General features: G+C 32.9%; 1 protein-coding gene across 1 annotated transcript in view; it reads right to left on the minus strand.

Annotated features, from left to right (window-relative positions):
* Positions 1-1,430: 1,430 nt before the first annotated feature.
* LOC138702272 (uncharacterized) overlaps positions 1,431-23,388 on the minus strand; it is a 65,435-nt gene continuing 43,477 nt past the window's right edge. The window contains exons 13-23 of the mRNA XM_069829853.1: positions 20,732-20,939; positions 19,444-19,629; positions 14,813-14,954; positions 13,280-13,433; positions 12,953-13,102; positions 12,729-12,869; positions 10,147-10,334; positions 7,471-7,721; positions 5,790-5,999; positions 3,050-3,269; positions 1,431-1,621 (exon numbers count right to left, since the gene is read on the minus strand). Coding sequence (XP_069685954.1) covers positions 1,556-1,621; positions 3,050-3,269; positions 5,790-5,999; positions 7,471-7,721; positions 10,147-10,334; positions 12,729-12,869; positions 12,953-13,102; positions 13,280-13,433; positions 14,813-14,954; positions 19,444-19,629; positions 20,732-20,939 — 1,916 coding nt within the window. The 3' untranslated portion in view covers positions 1,431-1,555. The remainder of the gene's footprint in view (positions 1,622-3,049; positions 3,270-5,789; positions 6,000-7,470; positions 7,722-10,146; positions 10,335-12,728; positions 12,870-12,952; positions 13,103-13,279; positions 13,434-14,812; positions 14,955-19,443; positions 19,630-20,731; positions 20,940-23,388) is intronic.

The following is a 23,388-nucleotide window of genomic DNA, read 5'->3' on the forward strand; positions in this document are numbered from 1 at the left end:
GCAGTGGCATCCCATACAGTATACAACAGGTTTTCAAACATATGTACTGAACTAACCACATTTTCGGTTATTCGGAAGATATAACATAGTTGCCATGACTTATGAAATTACCCTCATAATAAATCAATTTTTGTAGCATTTCGGTGCCTTTTCTTTATTCTTCATAATATGAGAAAGTTAATGTATTGTTGAGATATCATCATCATCATCATCATCATCACCGAGGTGCAAGTATTGGGCCTCACTAGCCCGTTACAATCTCTAGCCACTCTTCCATCATCATATAATGATGATGCAGAAATTCTGCACTGAAATATCATATGTACTTCGGTACATCGTAATATATGATATGCGAAAAATAATCACTTAGTGATTTAAGACGACGCTTATTCCTTCGGATCCCGGCCACTTAGTCACTCATAACGAGTGCACCTCTGCACATGTGTGGACACTGTGCCATTGTCATACGTCTATGACGCAGTGTATGAGGGTAGGCCACTAGAGGGAACCCAAGAGGTGAAACTTAAACTGAGAGGATTCGATCCGACATTGGGATGGGAATCCGGTGTGGCTTAGTGGATAGAGCGTCAGCACGTAGAGCTGAAAACTCGGGTTCAAATCCCGGTGCTGAAGAGAATTTTTCTCTGTTCCACTCTTCCATCATCATATGATGAAGCAGAATTTCTGCAGTGAAATATCATATGTACTTCGGTACATGGTAATATAATATGATATGCGAAAAATAATCACTTTGTGATTTAAGACGGCGCTTATTCCGTCGGATCCCGGCCACTCAGTCACTCATAACGAGTGCACCTCTGCACATGTGTGAACATTGTGCCACTGTCACACATCTATGACGAGTGCATAAGGGTAGGCCACTAGAGGGAACCCAAGAGGTGGAACTTAAACTGAGAGGATTCGATCCGACTTATATATACTGTATATATAATATCTTATAATAATAAAAAATCGAATTACCAACAAGTAAAAAGAAAATTCATTACAAAATATAAACATAGAACCAATAAAGAAAAAATTCTCTTAAAACAACAGGGAATCCGGCATGGCTTAGTGGATAGAGCGTCAGCACGTAGAGCTGAAAACCCGGGTTCAAATCCCGGTACCGAAGAGAATTTTTCTCTGTTCCACTCTTCCATCATCTCCTTTTAGGTCTTTCAGCAAGTCGGCAACTTCTTGGTGTATATGATAAGATTAAATGGGGAAATTTAAAGTTGTTCATTCTATCCACATGATACCGTATTTCCATTGAGTTCTGTAACTATGAACGTATTGCAACTTTCAGCTCATGTAAGGTAACATACTGGTACTTATGTTAGTGTTATTTTTCAATTCTGTACTGTCCAAAACAAAAACTTGTCTGTTTACATAAGATGGAACAGAATGTATTAAATAAATAATGAACATACTTTTTGAACATGTACTAAAATTTTTTATTTATACAGTAGATAGAAGATGATTGTGAACATTTCATTACACATATACAGTGATACTATAATACACATATTTTCGTTTGTCTTCGCTATCTCTGCAGTCACAAGTATGGTTGATCAGCGAAAACTATTTCATTTCCAGCAGTAAATAATTCAAATACAGCAATCTGAAAAAAAAAAATGTATATATATATATAGAAACAAATTATGTGATGGCGATTTGGGAAATATTTACCAATAATAAAGTTTTCTCTCCAAAGTAGGTACATGAAATTAAGAAAAAGCTAAAACTCCCAACAAGTAAAGAAAGTCTAATTCATAAAACTAGTCCTACACAAGCAATAAAAACAGAGCATTATGTGGACCTGGTTGAAGATACCAAGGAGAATGACACTCCAAAAGATGTCCTAAATTTGCTAGCATTGGAAACTAATCATAGTAGATCCCCTAACAAAGAATGGCTTCATATTTTTACCGATGGATCTCTACTGTTCAACCAAAATTGAGCAGGTGCTGATGTTACATTTCCATTTTCCTCGTTTTATAAACCCTTAGGTTGTGGAGCTCCCCTTTTAAAACTTTTTTCCTATTTGGTGTAAAATATTAATTTTTTGTATGTAGAGAGCTCATAGCTGTGGCAACTGAACCAAATAAAAATATTTGAAAAAAAAAATTATTTGGTGGCCGAAATTTGAAAAAAATATACCCAATGCAGGATTGTACTAAAACCGATATATCTAAACCGTTTTTAAAGATAGATTCAAACAGTTTTTTGCAATGTATTTGCAAAAGCATGTTCTACAAATTGTCTGTAACAGAATTGTGATATTAGTCCCTATGTTTGTAAAATAAACAATTAAAACTTAATAACAATTTTCTGATTTCCTTTCTTGCAAACAAACGGACGTATTTTAAAATGAAACCATTTAACAAAATTCTGTTACAGAGAAAAGTTTCCTAATAGTCTAAAGAATGTGTGTTCTAAGTTTCATGCATGTATCTTTAATAGTTCAGAAATTATATTCATTTTTGTCTGGCAATGTAGCAAAAAAAATTAAGTTACTGGAAACCGATAAAAGCGGGCGTGTGATTTAAAAATCCGATAAGGGCACAAATACCCACAAAATGTTATGCAATGCATTCCACACATATCAAAGGGTATTTTAAAGAAAAAAAAATTTTTTTGAAAATTTAATTTTACCGGAAACAACAATAAAAGTGGGCGAGTGATTTAAAAATCCATAACGCAGGAAGTTTAAAAATGGCGACTCAAAATCCGATAAGGGCACAAATACCCACAAAATGTTATGCTATGCATTCCACACATATCACAGTGTATTTTAAAGATTTTTTTGTTTTGAAAATTTACTCATTTTCACCAAAAAATACCATCCTCTCCCCTTCTATTCGGCACTTTAAAATCTGTTGTACCAGATCTTTTATTTTCAACAAGTTGTTGTATTTAGTGATTCTAAAGCAGCTATTACTGCTATAACAACAAGTCTGTCGCCTAAAAATAAAAAAATAACTGATTGTTGGAAAATTATACACCATCTGACGAAATTTAATAAAAGGACAGTATATTACAATCTTACATCATTTGTTCCAGTCTTCAACAGTGGAGCAGGAACATAGAGTGTGTGTGAAGGTCCTGCACTGAAATAACGTCCAATGTTGAACCCATTGATGAATACAGCCCCACGACCCCAACCTCTCATATCCAAGAATGTATCATATGGTGTGTCCACTTCCAAAGTGGCGTGAAGCAATTTCGGTGCAATCATTTCACTGGACACAGGTTGCCAGCCATCCAAACTGAAATGTTAAGTTAATCAAATGATTTATACAAAAATTATATGCTTCTATATTATATCGTTTTAAAATTATTATTATTATAATTTTTAAAGCAGTAAATATCCGCTAACGCTGCAATTTAAGGGGAGGCAGAGGTGAAATTTTGAACAAAACTGAAGAAAAAATGAAAATTTATTTTTTATTATCTTTATATACTATATTTTGATATTCCGATGTTAGTTTTTGATTTTGTGCCCTTTAAAAGTATGAAATTAAAACCAAGATAACTGTATTACTATATTATTCCCATAATAAACTAATACTTATCATTATTTATATACCTTCTCTGAACATATAAATAAAAAGAAATATGTTGTTGTTGTTTTCTAATGCCAGGCGTTTGACAATAAAGTCATTTGACCTCTTGCACTCCAATATTTTTCAAAGATATTATCATGACCAGCCACTGAAGCACAGATTTTGAGGTGTTCCGAATCCATTTCTTATAAAAAGAAATATTGAAAATTTCTTACAATATGGTGCATGGAGCATTTTATATCAAACGATATAAAGTTTTATAAAATTATTAATATTTACAGAACTATTGTACTTAGAAAGTTGAAACTTGGTATGTCCATTACTAATAACATACTTAGTATCCATGATCAATTTCAAATAAATCGGATAAATTTTGTGGATTTTGAAATATTCACCTCTGCCTCCCCTTAAGTAATAGCATCAGTTTTATGCCCATAAATGGAGAAAACTAAGGAAATTTACAGTATGATAAAATAAATCCAAAGTTTAGATAAAAGCTAGTTTATCAATGAATTCCAACACATTGTGGCATAAACGGAAATGAGAAGGCTGATTTCTCAGCAAAAAAGGGATCAAAAATTTTTTCAGCATAAAATCCAAAATCTGGCTTATCAATGTGAAGAGAATTATAAAAAAAGAAAATATCTTGCAACTACAATTTTGAATTTACCAATGGAAATGAAAACCATAAATGGAATAAGTCAGTACAATTTGGACAATGCCCTAAAGGCTAGCTGCTGATCAATGCTAGACATCTTCGTGTACGACATGCTTTGGCAACATCGTTAAAAACTTTAAATTAGGAGATTCATGAGGAAGTACATTGTGTATCATCAGATGGTTCTTTTAGACGGGCAGACATTATTGCTATTAACGGACGCTTAAAACGGGCTCTTGTTCTTGACCCTACTATCCGTTTCGAAAGAAACCTAAATCAGGCCACCGAAGTTGATATTGAGAAGAAGTCTATATATGAATCTTGTCTGCCTTATCTTTCTCAAAAGTACAACGTCCCTCTTAAACAATGGTCTGTCATTGGTTTGCTATTTGGCAGTAGAGGTTCTATTACAAAATTCACATGCAATTATCTTACAACTTCACATTCCTTTTGATTATGTAATGTCTGTCCTTATAAATATTATCAAGGATTCCCTTCAAATATTACATCATCATTTCTATTTCAATTAATCCACTTATATTTGCCTTCAACAATTAACTTTCTTTTTTCTTTAATGTATCACATCACATTATATTGTACATGTTTATTGACCCTTGTGGTCACTCAAATTCTTTGAGCTGATGTCTATAATTTAGAAAATATATATACTTCACTGTAGCTCATTCAGAGACAAGTGGGTAATCAACTCCAAGTCATTTATTAAATAGACTATTACATGGATCAGGCAAGAGCCTGGTGCTTTGTCAGTGACGGAGTATAATTTAGAGCAAGACCATGTTCAAGGAGGAGGGGTTTGGGGTTTTCACTTGTCAATTATTTGGGAAGAAATCAGTGAATTAGAAAGTGAAATACTTCAATGTTATATGCAATATCTGAGCTATAAACGTTTGAAATTATGATATTGTAATTAATAAAGTTTATTACAAACTAGTTTATGAAAAAAAATATATTTTCCCCGTCATACCTACTTCCTCCTTTTAAAAATCCTTTTCTCTTACAGTACTGACACATCTGCCCTAGCTTGACCATTGTATGGATTCAATTACCCTCCTATGTTACTTCTTACAAATCACTCACGACACACCCATGTAAAATATAATGCTACATGCCAAATAATTTTGAAGGAATATGAATAATGAATCCATTTATAATACTGTGTATAGTGACTGAACTTGTTTGTAGCTGTATAATATATTCCATTAAAAAATAAAAATAAAGATTTCTCCAACCTATACCCGGGTCAATTTTATTCACTGTGTAAATTTTTAGTGTACAAATTATAAATTAAAGAAAATGGTGACGTCATGAGTTTTCTTAAAAATATGTACGAGGTCACATTCTGGGATGAATACCCAACAATTTCATTGGAAGTTTAAAAATAACTGTTCTCCAAAGGTATTCGAAGAAATTATGTTGCTGTTTTACAGTTTCCTTAAGTTTGGAAATCATGATATTTCTTTGGTTATAGGTGAATAATAATTAAAAAGACGGTGTCAAAATGTTTTTATTTTTATTTTTATACAAAATATGTTGAAGTAACTTACCTATTAACCCAATTAGATTTGAACTGTAGAGATATTACTTCCCATCCAGTTATTTCATTGTTATCTATCAAAATTTCTGTATTCTCTCGCAGACCTTTTCTTTGATCAAAAGTGGAACGATATCCAAAGTTAACTCGACCCCAGTTTTCTACCAAAATGTCCAGTGTTTTTGTTCCACTAGTGGTAGAGTTCATTACCAATGTTGCATCTCTGAAAAATTACATATATATGAAACTTACTTCACCACCACACATATTTTATGTAAAGATTAATTTTTTGGTCCTACAACCACTGGGTTGAACTTCGGCATAGCTGAGTGATCAGAGCACCCAGTGCATAGAACCAGGGATCCCGGGTTCGATCCTCAGCACCGAAGCGAATTTTTCTCTATTAACAACAAATGGTATTTAAGCTACAATTCCAATAACAAGTACCTAGTTCAATATTATCTAACAAGGGAAGAGTTTCGGCTCGAACAGGAATTTTTGGTTAAAAATGTGTACAGATGCTTACCTCACAATGGTGATGAAGACCGTAAAAGCATTCATACGTGTAACTCTCCGTTTGGTTGGTACCGGTATTGGTCAATATACTTCTTTAAAAATGTACATGAGGATTCTCTATAAAATGCATGAAACAGCATGGAGCAGAGCAATAAGCACAACACACAGAAGCAACACCTGAACAATCTTCTGAACCACACTCCAGTGCTCAAAAATCAAATGCTACCTGAATTACATTTTTGAAGTCCAAGACTTGTTCACGATTCACCTAACCAGCTGACTGCCAGGAATACTGATGCATAGGGCGGTATACTGGAGCAGACAACTGGTTATGAATAACAGAGTGCATTTTCATTATAAACACTCGATTTCCCAAGTTAAGTTCTGGATTATCAGCAAGAGTCCTTATGTAATGTGTTATCCTCCGAGCATATATTTTGTATTGTCTAAGGAAATAGATATTCAGAGGCTGGATATATTTAGTTTTTTTAGAAGGAATGATCATGCATTCCATGTCCTAGCCTTGGAATGATTCCTTTATTAAGGGTGCGTCCTTGTGCGCATTCAATGACTCACACAACAGTATATACTTTTGATTAGCTGCAATATTTTCAGACAGAACGTTGAAGAAAGATGTTCTTAAATGAGCTTTAGACATTTTACCACTCGCACTAGTTCCTAGGCTAGGCTAGGCTTACGGGTAAGGTGTCCCATCCCCTTAACTTGTGCAGTGCTCTCCCCACCCCTCAACTTGTACAGTGCTCTGACAGACAAACCACACATTACACAAACGAATGCTTTTGGGAGCTTTACAGGGATGTAAAGATGGACCTGTATACAAATTATGGATACGAAATTTCTGTTCGAGCCGAAACCCTTCCCTTGTAAGTTCACTGCAACAGATAAAATATTATTAATTTTCCATATACCAGGGGCGTATACTGGTTAAAGGGTTTGGGCTACCGCTGACCCTATTATTACACAAAATATATCTAACAATTACTTTAATTTTAATTACTATGGTAAAACTAATAATATAAAATTATTACATTATGTTATATTACAAACTTTTTCTTTTGTAATTTCCTTGGGCTACCGCCGGTAGCCCTGGTAGCCCGCAAAATACGCCCCTGCCATATACTAAATGTAACTGCTAAAGACGTAATAGTGTAACTTACTTAAGTACCCAAAATCCAAAATCGCCAACTTGCGAAACTGATGTCAGTTTCTCAGTCTTTCTTTCTCCATCCAGCATCACAATGCCCATATCATATATTGCATCATTCTTTACTTGCAGTACTGAGCTTGTGGTGACGGAAGTGTCAGCATGTCGGTACAACACATAGCCATAACTTTGACCATTTCCGTTATTAACAGGTAATGCCTCCATATGAACTACATTATCAGAATTTGCTCGATCCTCTGCTGGCTAGTAACATCAAATATCAATCCATTAACTCATCAACTGATGTGATAGTAATAGTAATAATAATAGTACTGTAATTTATTCACCATAAACATTTTTACAAATCATGGCTTCATCAATCTTATTTATAGATCTTAATGTAGTTTCTGATTATACTATAGGCATATTTATGAATTTGTAACATTGTTATTGCAGGACATCTGCTGACACGATTTAAGAAGGATTTTAAATTTCTTTTGTTTACTACTTATTATGGAGCTTGGAATTGTATTATATATGTTTATGCCTCTATGAAAAATACTTTTAAGACTTGTGGTAATTCTATGAGTGGACAAATGGATATGACTTGATGTTCTTGTTTGGTACATGTGATACTCTGAATTCAATTTGAATTTTGCTTTGTCTTTTATGAATGAAAGACACTTTTTCTAGAATGTCTATACAAGGCACAGGCAGAATTTTGAGCTCCCTAAAAATTGCTTTACTTTGCGACCTTGATCAACCACTATATCAGTAATGAAACTAAAGTTTTATTCAATCTGAAGTGTGTACTTGTAACTACATGTAGATATTTTTCGTGGATTACAATCCCATCTAAAAACGGATTTTCATCCATTGTCAACGTGGTGTCCTTTCTTATATCATGTATTGTATACTTAATTTGTGTTGTAAAAATAAAGTTCAACTCAAACTATTTTATTTTCGTGTATTACATTTAACCCATATTACATTTAGCAACCTTAGAAAGAATCTGCAATGTTCTCATAGTAACGTAAGATGTTGATAAAGCGTCGTAAAAAAAACCTACTTAAAAAATGTTCTCATGGATATGAATAACAAGGCAAGTTGTATAGTATGACTGCATTAACAAAGCAAGTTGCATCGTATGACTGCAATAACAAGGCAAGTTGTATCTTATGTCTGCAATAACAAGGCAAGTTGTATCGTATGACTGCAATAACAAGGCAAGTTGTATTTTATATCTGCAATAACAAGGAAAGTTGTATCGTATGATTGCAATAACAAGGCAAGCTGTATCATATGACTGCAATAACAAGGCAAGTTGTATCTTATGTCTGCAATAACAATGCAAGTTGTATCGTATGATTGCAATAACAAGCCAAGTTGTATCATATGACTGCAATAACAAGGCAAGTTGTATTTTATATCTGCAATAACAAGGAAAGTTGTATCGTATGATTGCAATAACAAGGCAAGTTGTATCATATGACTGCAATAACAAGGCAAGTTGTATCTTATGTCTGCAATAACAATGCAAGTTGTATCGTATGATTGCAATAACAAGCCAAGTTGTATCATATGACTGCAATAACAAGGCAAGTTGTATTTTATATCTGCAATAACAAGGCAAGTTGTATCGTATGATTGCAATAACAAGGCAAGTTGTATTGTATGATTGCAATAACAAGGCAAGTTGTATTTTATATCTGCAATAACAAGGAAAGTTGTATTGTATGATTGCAATAACAAGGCAAGTTGTATCGTATGATTGCAATAACAAGGCAAGTTGTATTGTATAACTGCAATAACAAGGCAAGTTGTATTTTATATCTGCAATAACAAGGCAAGTTGTATCGTATGATTGCAATAACAAGGCAAGTTGTATTGTATGACTGCAATAACAAGGCAAGTTGTATTTTATGTCTGCAATAACAAGGCAAGTTGTATCGTATGACTGCAATAACAAGGCAAGTTGTATCTTATGTCTGCAATAACAAGGCAAGTTGTATCGTATGATTGCAATAACAAGGCAAGTTATATCGTATGACTGCAATAACAAGGCAAGTTGTATCTTATGTCTGCAATAACAAGGAAAGTTGTATCGTATGACTGCAATAACAAGGCAAGTTGTATTGTATGACTGCAATAACAAGGCAAGTTGTATTTTATGTCTGCAATAACAAGGCAAGTTGTATCGTATGACTGCAATAACAAGGCAAGTTGTATCTTATGTCTGCAATAACAAGGCAAGTTGTATCGTATGATTGCAATAACAAGGCAAGTTATATCGTATGACTGCAATAACAAGGCAAGTTGTATCTTATGTCTGCAATAACAAGGAAAGTTGTATCTTAGGTCTGCAATAACAAGGCAAATCAGAGTACTTCACTGTTAATGTATCGAAATAATAAATTGAATAACGAAATTTTGACGAATAATAAATTAAACTTATACATGTAAACTCTCAATAATACTAATTCAAAAATGCAGTTTCACAAAGACCTTTCTTTGTTAATGAAAACAATGTTACTTTTACTTACTGCCAAAAATCCACTTCTTACGCATACCTTGTTATTGCAGAGCACCCCTCAATTATAGATTAATAAATTTGAATGCAAGCAGAAGAGACCAAATAGTCATATCTATTGTTAGACTGTATTACCAAATACAGAGTTGAAAAACTTACAATCTTGTCAATAATCTGATTGAAATCAAGTTGCCCTGTGATTGGTGCAGCGTTATATGCCATCTTCTTACTAATTTCAGGAGGAGAAGGAACCTTTGTGAGAACCTTATTGTATTTTGCCACAGTTTCCACACATGCATCATATTTGTCCGTATAATCGCCAGCTTCAGATAAAGGGGCATCATAATCTAGTGCAAAAAATATTACAATTGAAATGAGTACTACATTTAACTTAAAAAATTGTTTTAGTTTTAGTTTTAGTGTTTAGTGTTTTAGTTTTAAAACACACCTCGATCAAATTCTCAACACACAGATAAATTTCAGAACACACACACACTATTTGACTCCACGTTTCAACACTTTTCAACACGCAAACACACCCCCACAATAGGCAGTGAAGTTCGAGATGACGCCAAGATCTAGTAGGCTCTGAGGATGGTGTGAAAGCACCGAAAAAGCTGTAAGCCATAGTTGCTTATGTAATTTAACACGAGTAAGTTTGCCAATCAACCAATCATTTATATTTAAGTGTTAAAAGTAGTGTACGAAAGATTCAAGATGGATACTATTTTTTCATACAATTTTTCCATGAATAATGGTTTGTTGACTGAAAACCTCCCTTCAACAATTGCATTGCCATGGAACAGCACAAGTGAAAACTTTATTTAACATAAATTTCTAATTGTCTTATCCATTTAGTACACATTTCATGAGTATGTTAAGTCATGAAGGTGTTCAGAGAGTGGCGGTGATGGTAGTGGGAGAAGAAATAGCAATAAGGAATAGCAGTAGCACTTTTTTTTAATTATTCCAACATACAGGTTCTGTACTTGTAATGGCAGTCTACTGGTAAATGCAAAGGTAATATAATTATTTTCTTGTTAAGTAAATAGGTCGAGAGTTTAAAGTAGAACCTTCGTTTGGGGTTGACCCAGTGCTGGTCCCACAACAGACCTAACTAGGATTTAGCCAACTTGTTATGCACATGGTAATCGCAAATTTACCTACTTCATGACGACTATGGTACTGGTATACAAGATCTTCTCTCTGATGACGCTAAAACAAAGGCTGGCCTTGTGTGAGTATAACTACACCTGCAAAAAGTGACAGTACAAAACGAGGAGAAACTAGAATCAGTACCGGTACTTTAACATCTTGGGCTGAATGAGCTCGTGATTCATTGAAAAAAAAATCACTCTCAGGTTAGGTTACCCCGATATTCACTTCACTTTCCCCAAGGTTAGGTACAGGATAGATGAAATTCCCCAGTCATGGTGAAGATAACTATTTTTATCCAGTTATGTTAATCAAGTTGGGGACATCCAAAAAACGAAACTATAATGGATCCGCTAGGGTTTTATAAAGGAAGGTAGATACTGGTAATGATTGTTGTTGTTTAGTCAACTGTCCGAAGACAGGTCTGAACCTCACAAATGTTATCAAGAAGGCACCACTTATGAGGAGATAATGGTGTAGGGGTGTCAATTCCTTTTCCCCTCCATTGCATACATCACCGACTAGCTACATATTACACTAATCAGACTTCAGATGCATACAAACAACTGTCAAATGAGATGTACTGCCTGATAATAGATTTAGAGGAGACTGTTGTACCTTTAAACACTTTTCACATTTTATTTTTTTTAATTTTGACAAATGAAATTTTTTAAATGAAAAAATGCTTGAATTAATCATTGAAGATTCCTGTACAACTTCCTGTATGTATTTTCCTGTTTTTCAGATCTATTAAGGATGGAAAAAATAAAATGAAGGGATATGTAATGTGTTCAAAGGTACAACAGTTTCATGTACCTTGGAACATACCCTCTTGTAAGTGGGAACACATGGAATATAGGTGGAAATACAGTTGTAAAAACTGACAATCATATTTAAAAAATGTATTTGTCATCATAAACCAGAGCAGGTTTCTCTGATTCAGATTTTATTTCCTGGAGGAGCAATAACTGCTTCAACAGCTTTCTTCAAGGCATCAGGATCAATTGGGGGCCTCTTAACTCCAGACTTACTTCGTGACATAATCTTAAAATAAAAGAAAAACAAAAACCGTAGTATCGTGTACTTTGGAACATGTTCCATGGTACAAGATGTTTTGTGTTCAAAGGTACAAGAGGGTGCACTTTTAAACAAATATGGCTCCCAAAACTAGAGATTCGAATAAATCATGGAAATTAAAATATGTTATTACTCACCAGATGATAGGGAACACACCGTACTTGATAGATAGTAACAAATACAATCTGGTTTTGCATTAGAAAACATATATCAATGAACGACTGTTTACTTTTGGTACTATAAAAACTTATTTTGTCCACTGAACTCACACTTTGCAGTAAATCAAACTGAAACTACGACCAGAGCTACTTAGCGGCTTTCTCTATCATCTACTTCAGTTTGAGTCCTCTAGGTAGCAGCAAAAATTAAAAAAACAAAAAATGTTCAAAGGTACACTATGCTAAAGGTACAACAGTCTCCTTTACATACCAGCCAGAACCTCAATCAGAGGATACAGTAATGATTATGATGATGTTAATCAAGTTCATTCTTGTAGCTCTATTTCTTACCATAACTAGTAACATCTGCTCCATAGGAATTTCCTTCTCCATTTGCACCATTGAGAAATCCAAAACTAGTCCCTCCATGGAACATATATAGGTTAACAGAAGCTGGGAACACCAGTATTCGTTCCAGAACATCTCTGAAACCTTTAAGTTAATGACAATTCAAACAATTATGTATAAGCATTGTATTGTATATTTCATCATATGAAAATTATGTTCAAATATACCTTCAACACTGGTTGTGTGGTGTGATTCAAACCAGTGGTCAAACCATCCTGTCCAATATTCCATCGCCATTGCTGGTTTGTCAGGGTGTAAGTTCTTTAGCTGGGATAACATACCTTCAGGATTACTTTGGAAATTTGCAGTTTGTAACACTATAAATATTATAAGATGTAAGTTATTAGATAAGTGTGTTTTTCTTGTATATCTACATGTTTGTTTAACAATTCAGTACGGTACCATTTATTAATATAATTGCTAATTTCTAATATGGAATTTAGAATGAAAATAATCAAATACAAATAAACATTGCAGTAAAAATAAATTCATACCTCCAGGAAGGCCGCCTTTATCTGCATTAGAACTATCTGATGTGAATAAGAGCTCAACAATCCCATACTTTTCATAATCTTCTTTTAAGAATGACAAATAAGCCACATCTTCTTCGCTTCCATCTCCTGCCAGTGATCCATATTCATTCTCAAGCTAAACAAACAGTTACTGGTATCTAAGATATAACCTACATTTACTGTAACTCACGCTTGGTGCATAAGCTATTTATATAAATGGATTTATACTCCACAGCCAGTTGGAGTGACATTTTGCCAGTCACAGTACTGGTTCCTAATTAATTACCGTACTTTCGTAATTCCGTTAGGAATGACTGGTGTTCCATGCCTTCACAATAGTTTTTTCAAGAGCAGAAAGTTGCAATATTGTATCGAAACACATGGAATATCAACGAAATTAGGAGGTTATCTTAACTGATAAAAAAGGATTCCAATTGACTGTGTGTATGAGATAAAGTAATAAATGCTAAATAAAGTGAAATGCAATAAAATTAAATATAATATCGATGGCACAGAACCAGACTGTTCCAAGTCCATTTTACTACTTTTTTTTTTTTCAAGATAGCTATTTAATCTCTTGACATTCAAAGCTTCATGAAACAATTTGGAATAAATAATTTCAAGGAAAAATTGTTCCAGGGCCGGGTATCAATCCCGGGACCCTTCGCTTAGCGGCAAATGCTCTACTGACTGAGCTACCCCAGGAACTATACACGACACCATCACAATTTTTCCTTTTATATCCACACAACTCACATGAGCTGACAAGACGCCAGAACTCAACTGTGAGTGCACACAAATACTGTGTGACTTTAAATTGTGGCTTTCTGTTAATGTACCTCCAGTAACGAATGTATTATACAAATCTGGCTTTCAGGTAGTAGCTCCCTGTAAAGCAGGTTATTCAATATCTCAGCAAATCATCATTTGAAATTATTCAAACCTGCTTTACAGGGAGCTACTACCTGAAAGCCAGATTTGTATAATACATTCGTTACTGGAGGTACATTAACAGAAAGCCACAATTTAAGGCACACAGTATTTGTGTGCACTCACAGTTGAGTTCTGGCGTCTTGTCAGCTCATGTGAGTTGTGTGGTTATAAAAAGGAAAAATTGTGACGGTGTCGTGTATAGTTCTTGGGGTAGCTCAGTCGGTAGAGCGTTTGCCGCTAAGTGAAGGGTCCCAGGATCGATACCCGGCCCCGGAACAATTTTTCATTGAAATTATTCAAACCTGCTTTACAGGGAGCTACTACCTGAAAGCCAGATTTGTACAATTTGGAATAGTTTCATAGCAAACTTATGGAGAGGAATATTTACAATTTTGTTCGATTCATATATGCAGACAAGAACTGGAACACAATGAAACACAGATTTTTTTCTTATAAAAAGTTGGACTTAGAACAGTCTGGTTTTCAGCCATCGATATGTAGGATATATCTTTCGTTACAAAATATACTGAACTTTGTAACTTTATACACTTTTTTACTTCCCTTAAATACTGTCACACACACCTGTACAGCAATTATTGGGCCACCTTTAGTGAACTGCAGATCCACAAGAAGAGGTATTAAATTAGCATTATATTCCTTCACTAAATCAACAAATTGTGACTGCGAAGACCGTACAACCAAATCAGGATACCTCAACAACCAGCTGGAAAGAAACTGCTATTAAAATTCCAGTAATTTTATTTTTCATGACACTAGTATTACACAATAATGAACAACTGAAATGCGATTTTAAGTTATTAAAAACACCACTAACAACGCAACATTTCTTCTTCGTAATTACCTTTACCCTCTACCGTGTATATAGGCTACAGGATTTTTCATAAGTAATGCATAAATTCAATGACATTCTTTTAGAAATTCCTCGAACACGTCAAGTCCTATGTTTTGAAGAGAATATGTTTCTGAAAAAAAAATTCGCGATCATTGTTGTGCGAGTTATGACGTCGTAAATAATATTTTAAAATTACATCCTATACCAATATTTTTTTGCTATCTAATATTGTTACATTTTGCATCACTATGAAATACATTTGTTTTATGTACAAGCATAATATGTTACTCTGGCAACAAAACAATTTGATGATAAATTGTATTATTCTTTGTGTTATTAAAGCTGTTTTATTGTTGCAATGAACATAAAATAAAAAAATGTACTGGTACCAGGATCGGTACTTAAGAGATTAGGGGCTGCCAGACAATAACCACTTTCAAGAAAAGGCTAAACGATTTCTTATAGGTGCAGGTAAATTGAAGTTATAATTGTGATCGAGTTTAATAATTTAATTTAATTTAGGTATGACTATTATTATTATTAGTATTATTATTATTATTATTATTATTATTATTATTATTATTATTATTATTATTATTATTATTATTATTATTATTATTATTACAGAATTATTTTATTGGTGTTGTGAAGATAAAAAGAATTGTCATTGTATTATATTAATTATGTATTATATTGTATTGTATTGTAGTATTGTATGGCTTTGTATTGCATTGTATTGTATTGTATTGCATTATATTAATTATGTTATATTCATAGCAATGTAGTAATTTTCTATCATACTGGTTGAGTGGAAGAGAAGGCCGAATGGCCTTAACTCTGTCAGTTAAAATAAACCATTATTATTATTATTATTATTATTATTATTATTATTATTATTATTATTATTATTATTATTATTATTATTATTATTATTATTAAAAAATTGAAGAATTGAGATTCTGTTGTTGATAGGAAACAATGAAAAAAAATGTACCAATGCAAGAAAGGAAACCATGCACCTATTTTTCAGTCAACTACGAATGGAATGGAAACGAAATTCATAGAACATTGGCATGTCAGAAGTATAAAAAGATCCAGTAAATCATCCACTGACAAAGACTTAAAAACTTGATGTTTTGCCAATGGTCAAAGAGGAACCACAATACATATGTTCTGTAAGTTGTCAATAAATTAATAAAAAAATGTTTGTGGAAACTGACTTATGCCACTTTTCCCAAGCACTGCAGATTTGATATCTGAAAAGCAGCTGTTTGGAGAATATTTTATCATATTAACCATTACTCTTATAAATTCCAACCCTTGTATAGGTTATTGCAAGATCACTTTGATAGAAGACTGTGAGGAAATTACTGTTCTCTGCAATAGAGACTCCAACTTCATATCAAATGTGTTTTTTTTCTGTTGGACTTATGTACATTTTGTTAAATGAAGAAGTGAACATCATAGTTGTCAACTTTTAAATCCACCCGAGACTTATTATTGCGATTCTTTCAAGAAATAAAAATTTCCCTTGGACTTGTTACCATCCAGTTGCAAAGTGTGCACTTAACAGTCTATTGGCCAGGCTTTCATTTATATGGCATTTCCTCCATACACGATGAAACAGTTATACCGCCGTGACTTGGTTCCAAGAACCTTGTTTGTACATAAACAGGTTGCACCATGAAAAGGTGAAGGAAAGATTATAGATGGATTGTGCTTCACTATCCTTCTGCAATCCACACATCAACCGAATGGATTTAGATCGCCTCCCTGTTTTGGATTTTCAGTATCAACCCAGAGACAGGCGAGATTTGGGAAGACCAAGAAAACCAGGAATATATTTGCGATTTATAAGAAAAAGGACAAAATTCCTATTAATCCGGTTGATGATGATGATGATGATGATGATGATGATGATGATGATGATGATGATGATGATGATGATGATGATGATGACCAGACAAAACTAAAGGTATTGGTCAGATAAGAATTCACCCTGGATGGTAGACACGCACAGTTTTCCCAAAAAGTCATTGTTTGGCCAGAGATTGTAGGATGCAAAGTTTTGGTCCCTTTTTTTACGAGACACTTAAAAGTGACCACATGATTCCAACTGGAAAGTAAAAGATAGTGTTCCTCCCATGTTCGGGAATAAAGTGCTTCCAAATAGATGGATTGGATAAAGAGGACATGAAGCCTGCAAAATAACCTAATCTTTCTCCATTTGATTACTTTTAATGGAAGTATCTGAAAATTAGGGTGTATACAACAAAGTCTTATGATACAGGCAAGTTGAAGAGGAAAGTAAGTTTGTTGTATAGAGAAATGCCACTAGTAGTAAATGAAAATGTTGTTCAAAAGGAATTTGTGCTGCGACTTAGCCATTACCAAAATATAGGTACAAAATATTTCGAACATAGTGAATCTTAATGTTTAAACTCAGATAAATCAGTTTATTTACTAAAATATCTGTTAGATTTTTGCAAAAGCTAGTAAAATTGTTATATCTACTAAATTTTAAAATGTCAAATGTTGAAGTACCGATACAGCTAATAAAATGTTATTTAGTAGGTACCAAAATTGTTATGTATTATGTACTGTATCTAATTCATAATTTCACAAACTTCTAAAAAACGCCAAATTCAATCAAAAGTGTAATGGACACACATTCAAAGTTATTCTCTATCAGATAACGTGAAGAAATGTAGGGTTTAATTTTAAAAATATTATCCATGACATCATGGCTCGCAAAACAATGGTTGCAAAGATATTTTGTTTTCAAAGAATATTCCTTCCCAAATATAAGATTTGTGTGTACTGTATATGAGTTTTTGTAAAAAAATTTCTCCATTTAATTTTCATTGAATTTTTATGCTATTTATGAATGCGTATGTACATTTGTGAAACTCTTCTTCTTATAAATACAGTAAATTTAAAACACAGTTCAGTACCGGTACTTCAGATATCAATTCATGTAGGTATCGGTAACTAACACAAAAAGGAAAATCTTTACCTTATTCCACATAATATAGGCTTATGCCAGAATAGTTTCAAGTAGTGATTTTCTTCTGAAGAAAAAGGTGGTGGAAATCTGTGTAGAATATATTATAACGGCTGGGAAATGATTACTATCCAATGCACAGGAATTTTGTCATTTGTAACCTCCTTTTCGCCCAACTTTCAAGGCCTAAGCGAAGTTAAAAAAAATTAATTACCATATTAACATATTTTCTCGGGTTTCATGATGTAAAATACAACAAAAAGATGCTGGAACGTGCGTGTCATCAGAAAAAAAAAGCAATGGTTTCATGCAAACTGCAGTTGAAATTTTAAATTATTTACCCATTATCATAGCCAATCTAAAAGAAATAACTTCATCACTTAATTTAAAAATTTGTTGCGCATATTTTATTTAAATATTGATTTTATAGTAGAAACTCTTTTACTACTTCTACTGTAATTCAGTTGCGAATTGTTTATATTATGGTACAAGTCTCCCTGTATATATAGGCTAATAAAAACACTGAATTGAAAGGTAATTTTGAATTTTTATTTGGTTTCTTTTGTACAGACTGTAAAATTTTTCCTTTGTCAGAAGAGAGCCAATTGTTGATCCATAGGTTTGTAAAATGAGACTTTACTGAAGCAAAAGCATTGGATAGAGATATCACTTGAAGAGGTCTTGGTTGCAAATATTTATTTTTTACATTCTTCTATACTGTCCATCCATAAACCACAAAAGAAGTAAATTAAAATCATCAGTACCAGTTCCAGAAAACACAGCCCTGCAGTATATATTGACTACACCCCAACTCTGGCTACTAGCAACAGGCATCTATAATGAACACCGATCAAAATACCCCTCATTTCTCGTGAAAAACAACAACTGAATAGACTACAGTGGACTATAGTGGACTTTATGTTGTCAGCAAACAGCTGGATACATTAAGAAGATTGATTGAATTTTTATTTAAACAATTTAATTTGTTTCATAACACAAACAGTACATAATCAATTAATGTAATAATAATAATAATAATAATAATAATAATAATAATAATAATACATATTGCTGAAAATATACCAAATTCAAATAAAAAGAGTTGGATAGTACACAAGATATGTCAGAAATAGTGGTATAAAAATAATATTACAGAAGATAGCAGATAACTACAAGGAAAATTGTCTCAACATAACTTTTCCATCGAAAATTTCACAGAATATGTCGAGGACCTAAATTTGACCATTGATGAGAATATATTAAGTATAAACTTAGATACAGTTGTATAAAAGGTTATAATAATAGTCCAATTGTCTATATTATGTTCATCCATTCAGATATGAACTAGCTGCTTACCTTGGCATACCACCAAATTCCCATTCTGCACATATATAGGGACTTGGTCTTAATATAACGAATAAATCTTCTTCTTGAGCTGTTTTTATATATGTAACAATGTCGAGGAATTCAGACATATCGTTACCTCCATTTCCAAAGTCAAATACACCTTGTTGTGGTTCATGGAGATTCCATGGAACATATCTGTAGCAATTAAGCAAAATGCACTTATAAAATTTCTGCGAACTCCAACTCTGTCAACTAAGCACCTGATGATGAGTGTGTATGTTCTTTATGTGAATCACTTGCGATAGATACCACATAACAAAATGCAGAAATCGATCTATTTCTATAAAAAGAATATAGCAAAGTGTAAACATTAAACAATATGCATATTAATGCGCTCTTCCTCTCATAAATACATATTGTATTATATTGTATTGTATCGCATTGTATTGTATTTATTAACATTCCAATGGTATTCGTATATTGCTTCACAGCTAGAATATAGAACAATCAAAAAGCTTAATACTACTATAAAGTCTTAATTTATAGTCACAGTCTGGTTGAAATATATGCAGAAGAGGTCTACTAGTACAACAGAAAATTTTAGTATCAATTTCATGAAGCGTTGTTGAATGTCATGAAATCACCTACAGAACAGAAGTTGTGACAAATTATGTTTTGAGTTTCATTTGTTACATCCATAGGGAGGATATTAATAATTTTTACTGCCATATAACGCACTCATTTTTGATAGCACAATAGACTTGCTGATGAAGTATAAAAGTTATTTTTTGGCGTGTATTTATGCTATGAACTGTTGAAGTAGTTACAAAGTTTTCACGATTACATACAAGGAAGATTATTAATAAAAAAATATACTGACAAGTCATGGGCATTATTTGTAGTTTTTTGAAAATGTAAGAAGGTAAATGATTAAAAATGTATACGATTATTTACTTTTAACACTTGTATCAGTAATGATTGGTTAAATTTGTTATATAAACAACTTTCATGTATTAATTGAAACTATTATGATATTTTACCTTGGTTTATGACCAATTTCGGCTTAATGTCCGCCATCTTCAGAAGTGAAGAGTTTCAAGAACTGTTACGGCCATACAATCAAATACATAAATAATTTTATCCTGCAATACTACATTTAAGTACCGGTACTGTATATCTTAAATAGGAACTAATTTCAGGAAGTAAAAATTGTATTTAAAAATTTATGTTGTGTTTTGATTACGGTGTACAAAATTATTTTTCCATCTGTTTACAAACAAATTTAATATCAACTTACGTCTCAACGGCATTGAAACCAGCAGCTCGAAGTTTTCGTAGGCGATCTCGCCAATATTGTGGATGAACACGGAAGTAATGAATTGTTCCACTGAACAACGTGATGTTTTTATTGTTCAATAGAAATGTGTCTGGTAAAGTTTCCAAACCCGCTAGTATTCCTCCTTCCGTGTAATATTCGTACAAAGTTGGCAATTCTGCATATTTCCCTGGAAAATGTAATTGGTCAAATAATTGATTATATTTGTTAAAGTAGGACTTTACTCTATGGAACCATTTCATACATTTTTACTACCGGTATTATTATAATCATTAATATAGGCCTACAGGAAATTTCAATTATAATACAGAGCAAAACGAATATCTCAATAATGAGGTGATTTCTTAGTTTAGAGGTCCGGTATTCCATTTCCAAAATCGTTAAGATTTGCCAGAAAAGTCCATCAATAATATATTTAAATTAAGTACAACTGTCTCCTTTCAAGTGTTTTCCTACTTTATTTCTATAACTTAACAGTTTGTCGTCTTTATCAACCACCATTTCACTGTTGCTAACACTGTAAATTGCTTAGTCCCATATTTTTCAATACGCGAAGTACCGGTATAAAGAGAAATGTGTATTGTCGCAAAAGTATAATTACCGTATAATAAATTTTTGAGGCATTTACGGAACTATCGATACATGTTTTCAGCAGCCCTCGAATCCAGATAGCTTTTATTTTAATGTCGTCTCTACATGTATATACAGCTACGTATATTTCTCGTAAACTAACTGGAATTTTGTTCATATTCATTAACCGATATAAACGAATAAGTTCATCCAGGAATGACGCATGTGAGATATAATAACTTTCAGTAACATATGTAAGAGCAGGGGTGTTGTCATAAATAAAACATGTACCGGGGCGCATCGTAAAAAGATTATTATTATTATTATTATTATTATTACTTATTAGTAATGTCGCTGTTATTATACTACTAATCTACACTTATAAAATACAAGTTGAGTAAGAAGCGAGGGAGGCAATTATTATTTTATGCTCGACCATGCCGAAATGTAGTAATTATACACCTGGTAGCAACCCTTTAATGGACCTCATTAAAGTATACCTATTCATTAAAGTTCAGGTGTTCCACCAAACAGAAAACACCATTGTAGCAATATGAAAGCGCAAGTATCGATTATTCTCGGGTATGCAATCGAAAGACAACTAGCGAAACGTCACGGAGGCTGGAAATACAATACTGTTGTAAAAGGTTATGTTCTGTTACTATAATAATTAGCGTTAATTGTAAATAATATTCAAATAAATTCAATTTGTCATCTCGTTTTTCAATGTCTAAATCAATTTCAAGGTTATATCAAGATTAATGTTTATTTTACTCTCTAGATTATATCAAGGTCAATGACATTTGTTTCTCGGAAAAAATCAATACTTTCGCGTCTGCGCACATCTCACAATTTAGAGATATTGCACAAGGTCAGTTCCGCTCCCCAGTCAGATAAGAATAACATGAATACTTATGAATAATGTCAAGTTAGAAATATGGTCGAGCATAAAGAGTCGTATGAAACTTGCCTATAATGGTAATTAAGACGCGAGTATGTTTATGAAACTCGCTTGCGCTCGTTTCATAAACATACTCACGTCTTAATTACTACCATTATAGGCTCGTTGCATAATGTACTATTAAAAAGCAAAAATAAAGAAGCAAGGTGCCCCCAGGTTGCAGAAAAAAATACCAGGTCGGCGCCCTGATACAACTAAACCCCTGTGTAAGAAGTCTTTATTTTAAATCAAAGCAATTCAGGTCAAAGCCAACGAGTTGTATACAATTTTGTTACGTGTAAGAGGACCATTGTCGTAATGATATAAAACTTTGAAATACGTAGGCCTACCGATTTTCGTGAGTGGGAAGATATTAGAACTTTCTGAAATATAAGTATAATATGTTTAGGTATACCGGTAGCCTATATAATGCAAATTTTGTTAACCAATTATTATTATTATTATTATTATTATTATTATTATTATTATTATTCACCGAGGACAAGAATATCTCCAAACAAATTATACTAATATTGTTTTCAATGCAAATAAAATGCTACGGTATGCCTATCTTACAAAAAAATTATGCATTGGTTAGGTCAAAATTAGGATACTGTTCGATGATTTGGAATCTAATGGCAATTTAACATAACAAATTGCTTGAATAAGCATAAAATAAATTTATAAATTATCTATATTTTAAAAGTTGTAATTGTATTACTATCCACAATATGAAACACATAATTTACGATGCAATTTTTCAATGTTCCTGTTTTGTCTCACAGAGAAAATTGCAATGCTTTACTGTTTTTATGTACTGTACATAAATTAATAAAATAATAGACGATATCGGTATACATGTGATATTTTTCAATCACACTTCAACATTATCGTACACATCATGCAAAAATATTTAATATAATTTAAATAGGCTTACCAGAGGTCCGGATTTCACCGGACCTGCTTTTTAGGTATGTGTCCTGCGTCTAGCCTGGCATCGTAGAGAATAAGAAATTGTTCTGTTTTTCTCTCTCGTCAATTCTCAGTACACCAAAGACAGAAATCGTCTATGTCTGGAGTCTACTAGAGGAAACGGGTTTGTAAAATT

Source organism: Periplaneta americana, chromosome 6 (genome assembly GCF_040183065.1).
Source record: "Periplaneta americana isolate PAMFEO1 chromosome 6, P.americana_PAMFEO1_priV1, whole genome shotgun sequence".
NCBI lineage: Eukaryota > Metazoa > Arthropoda > Insecta > Blattodea > Blattidae > Periplaneta > Periplaneta americana.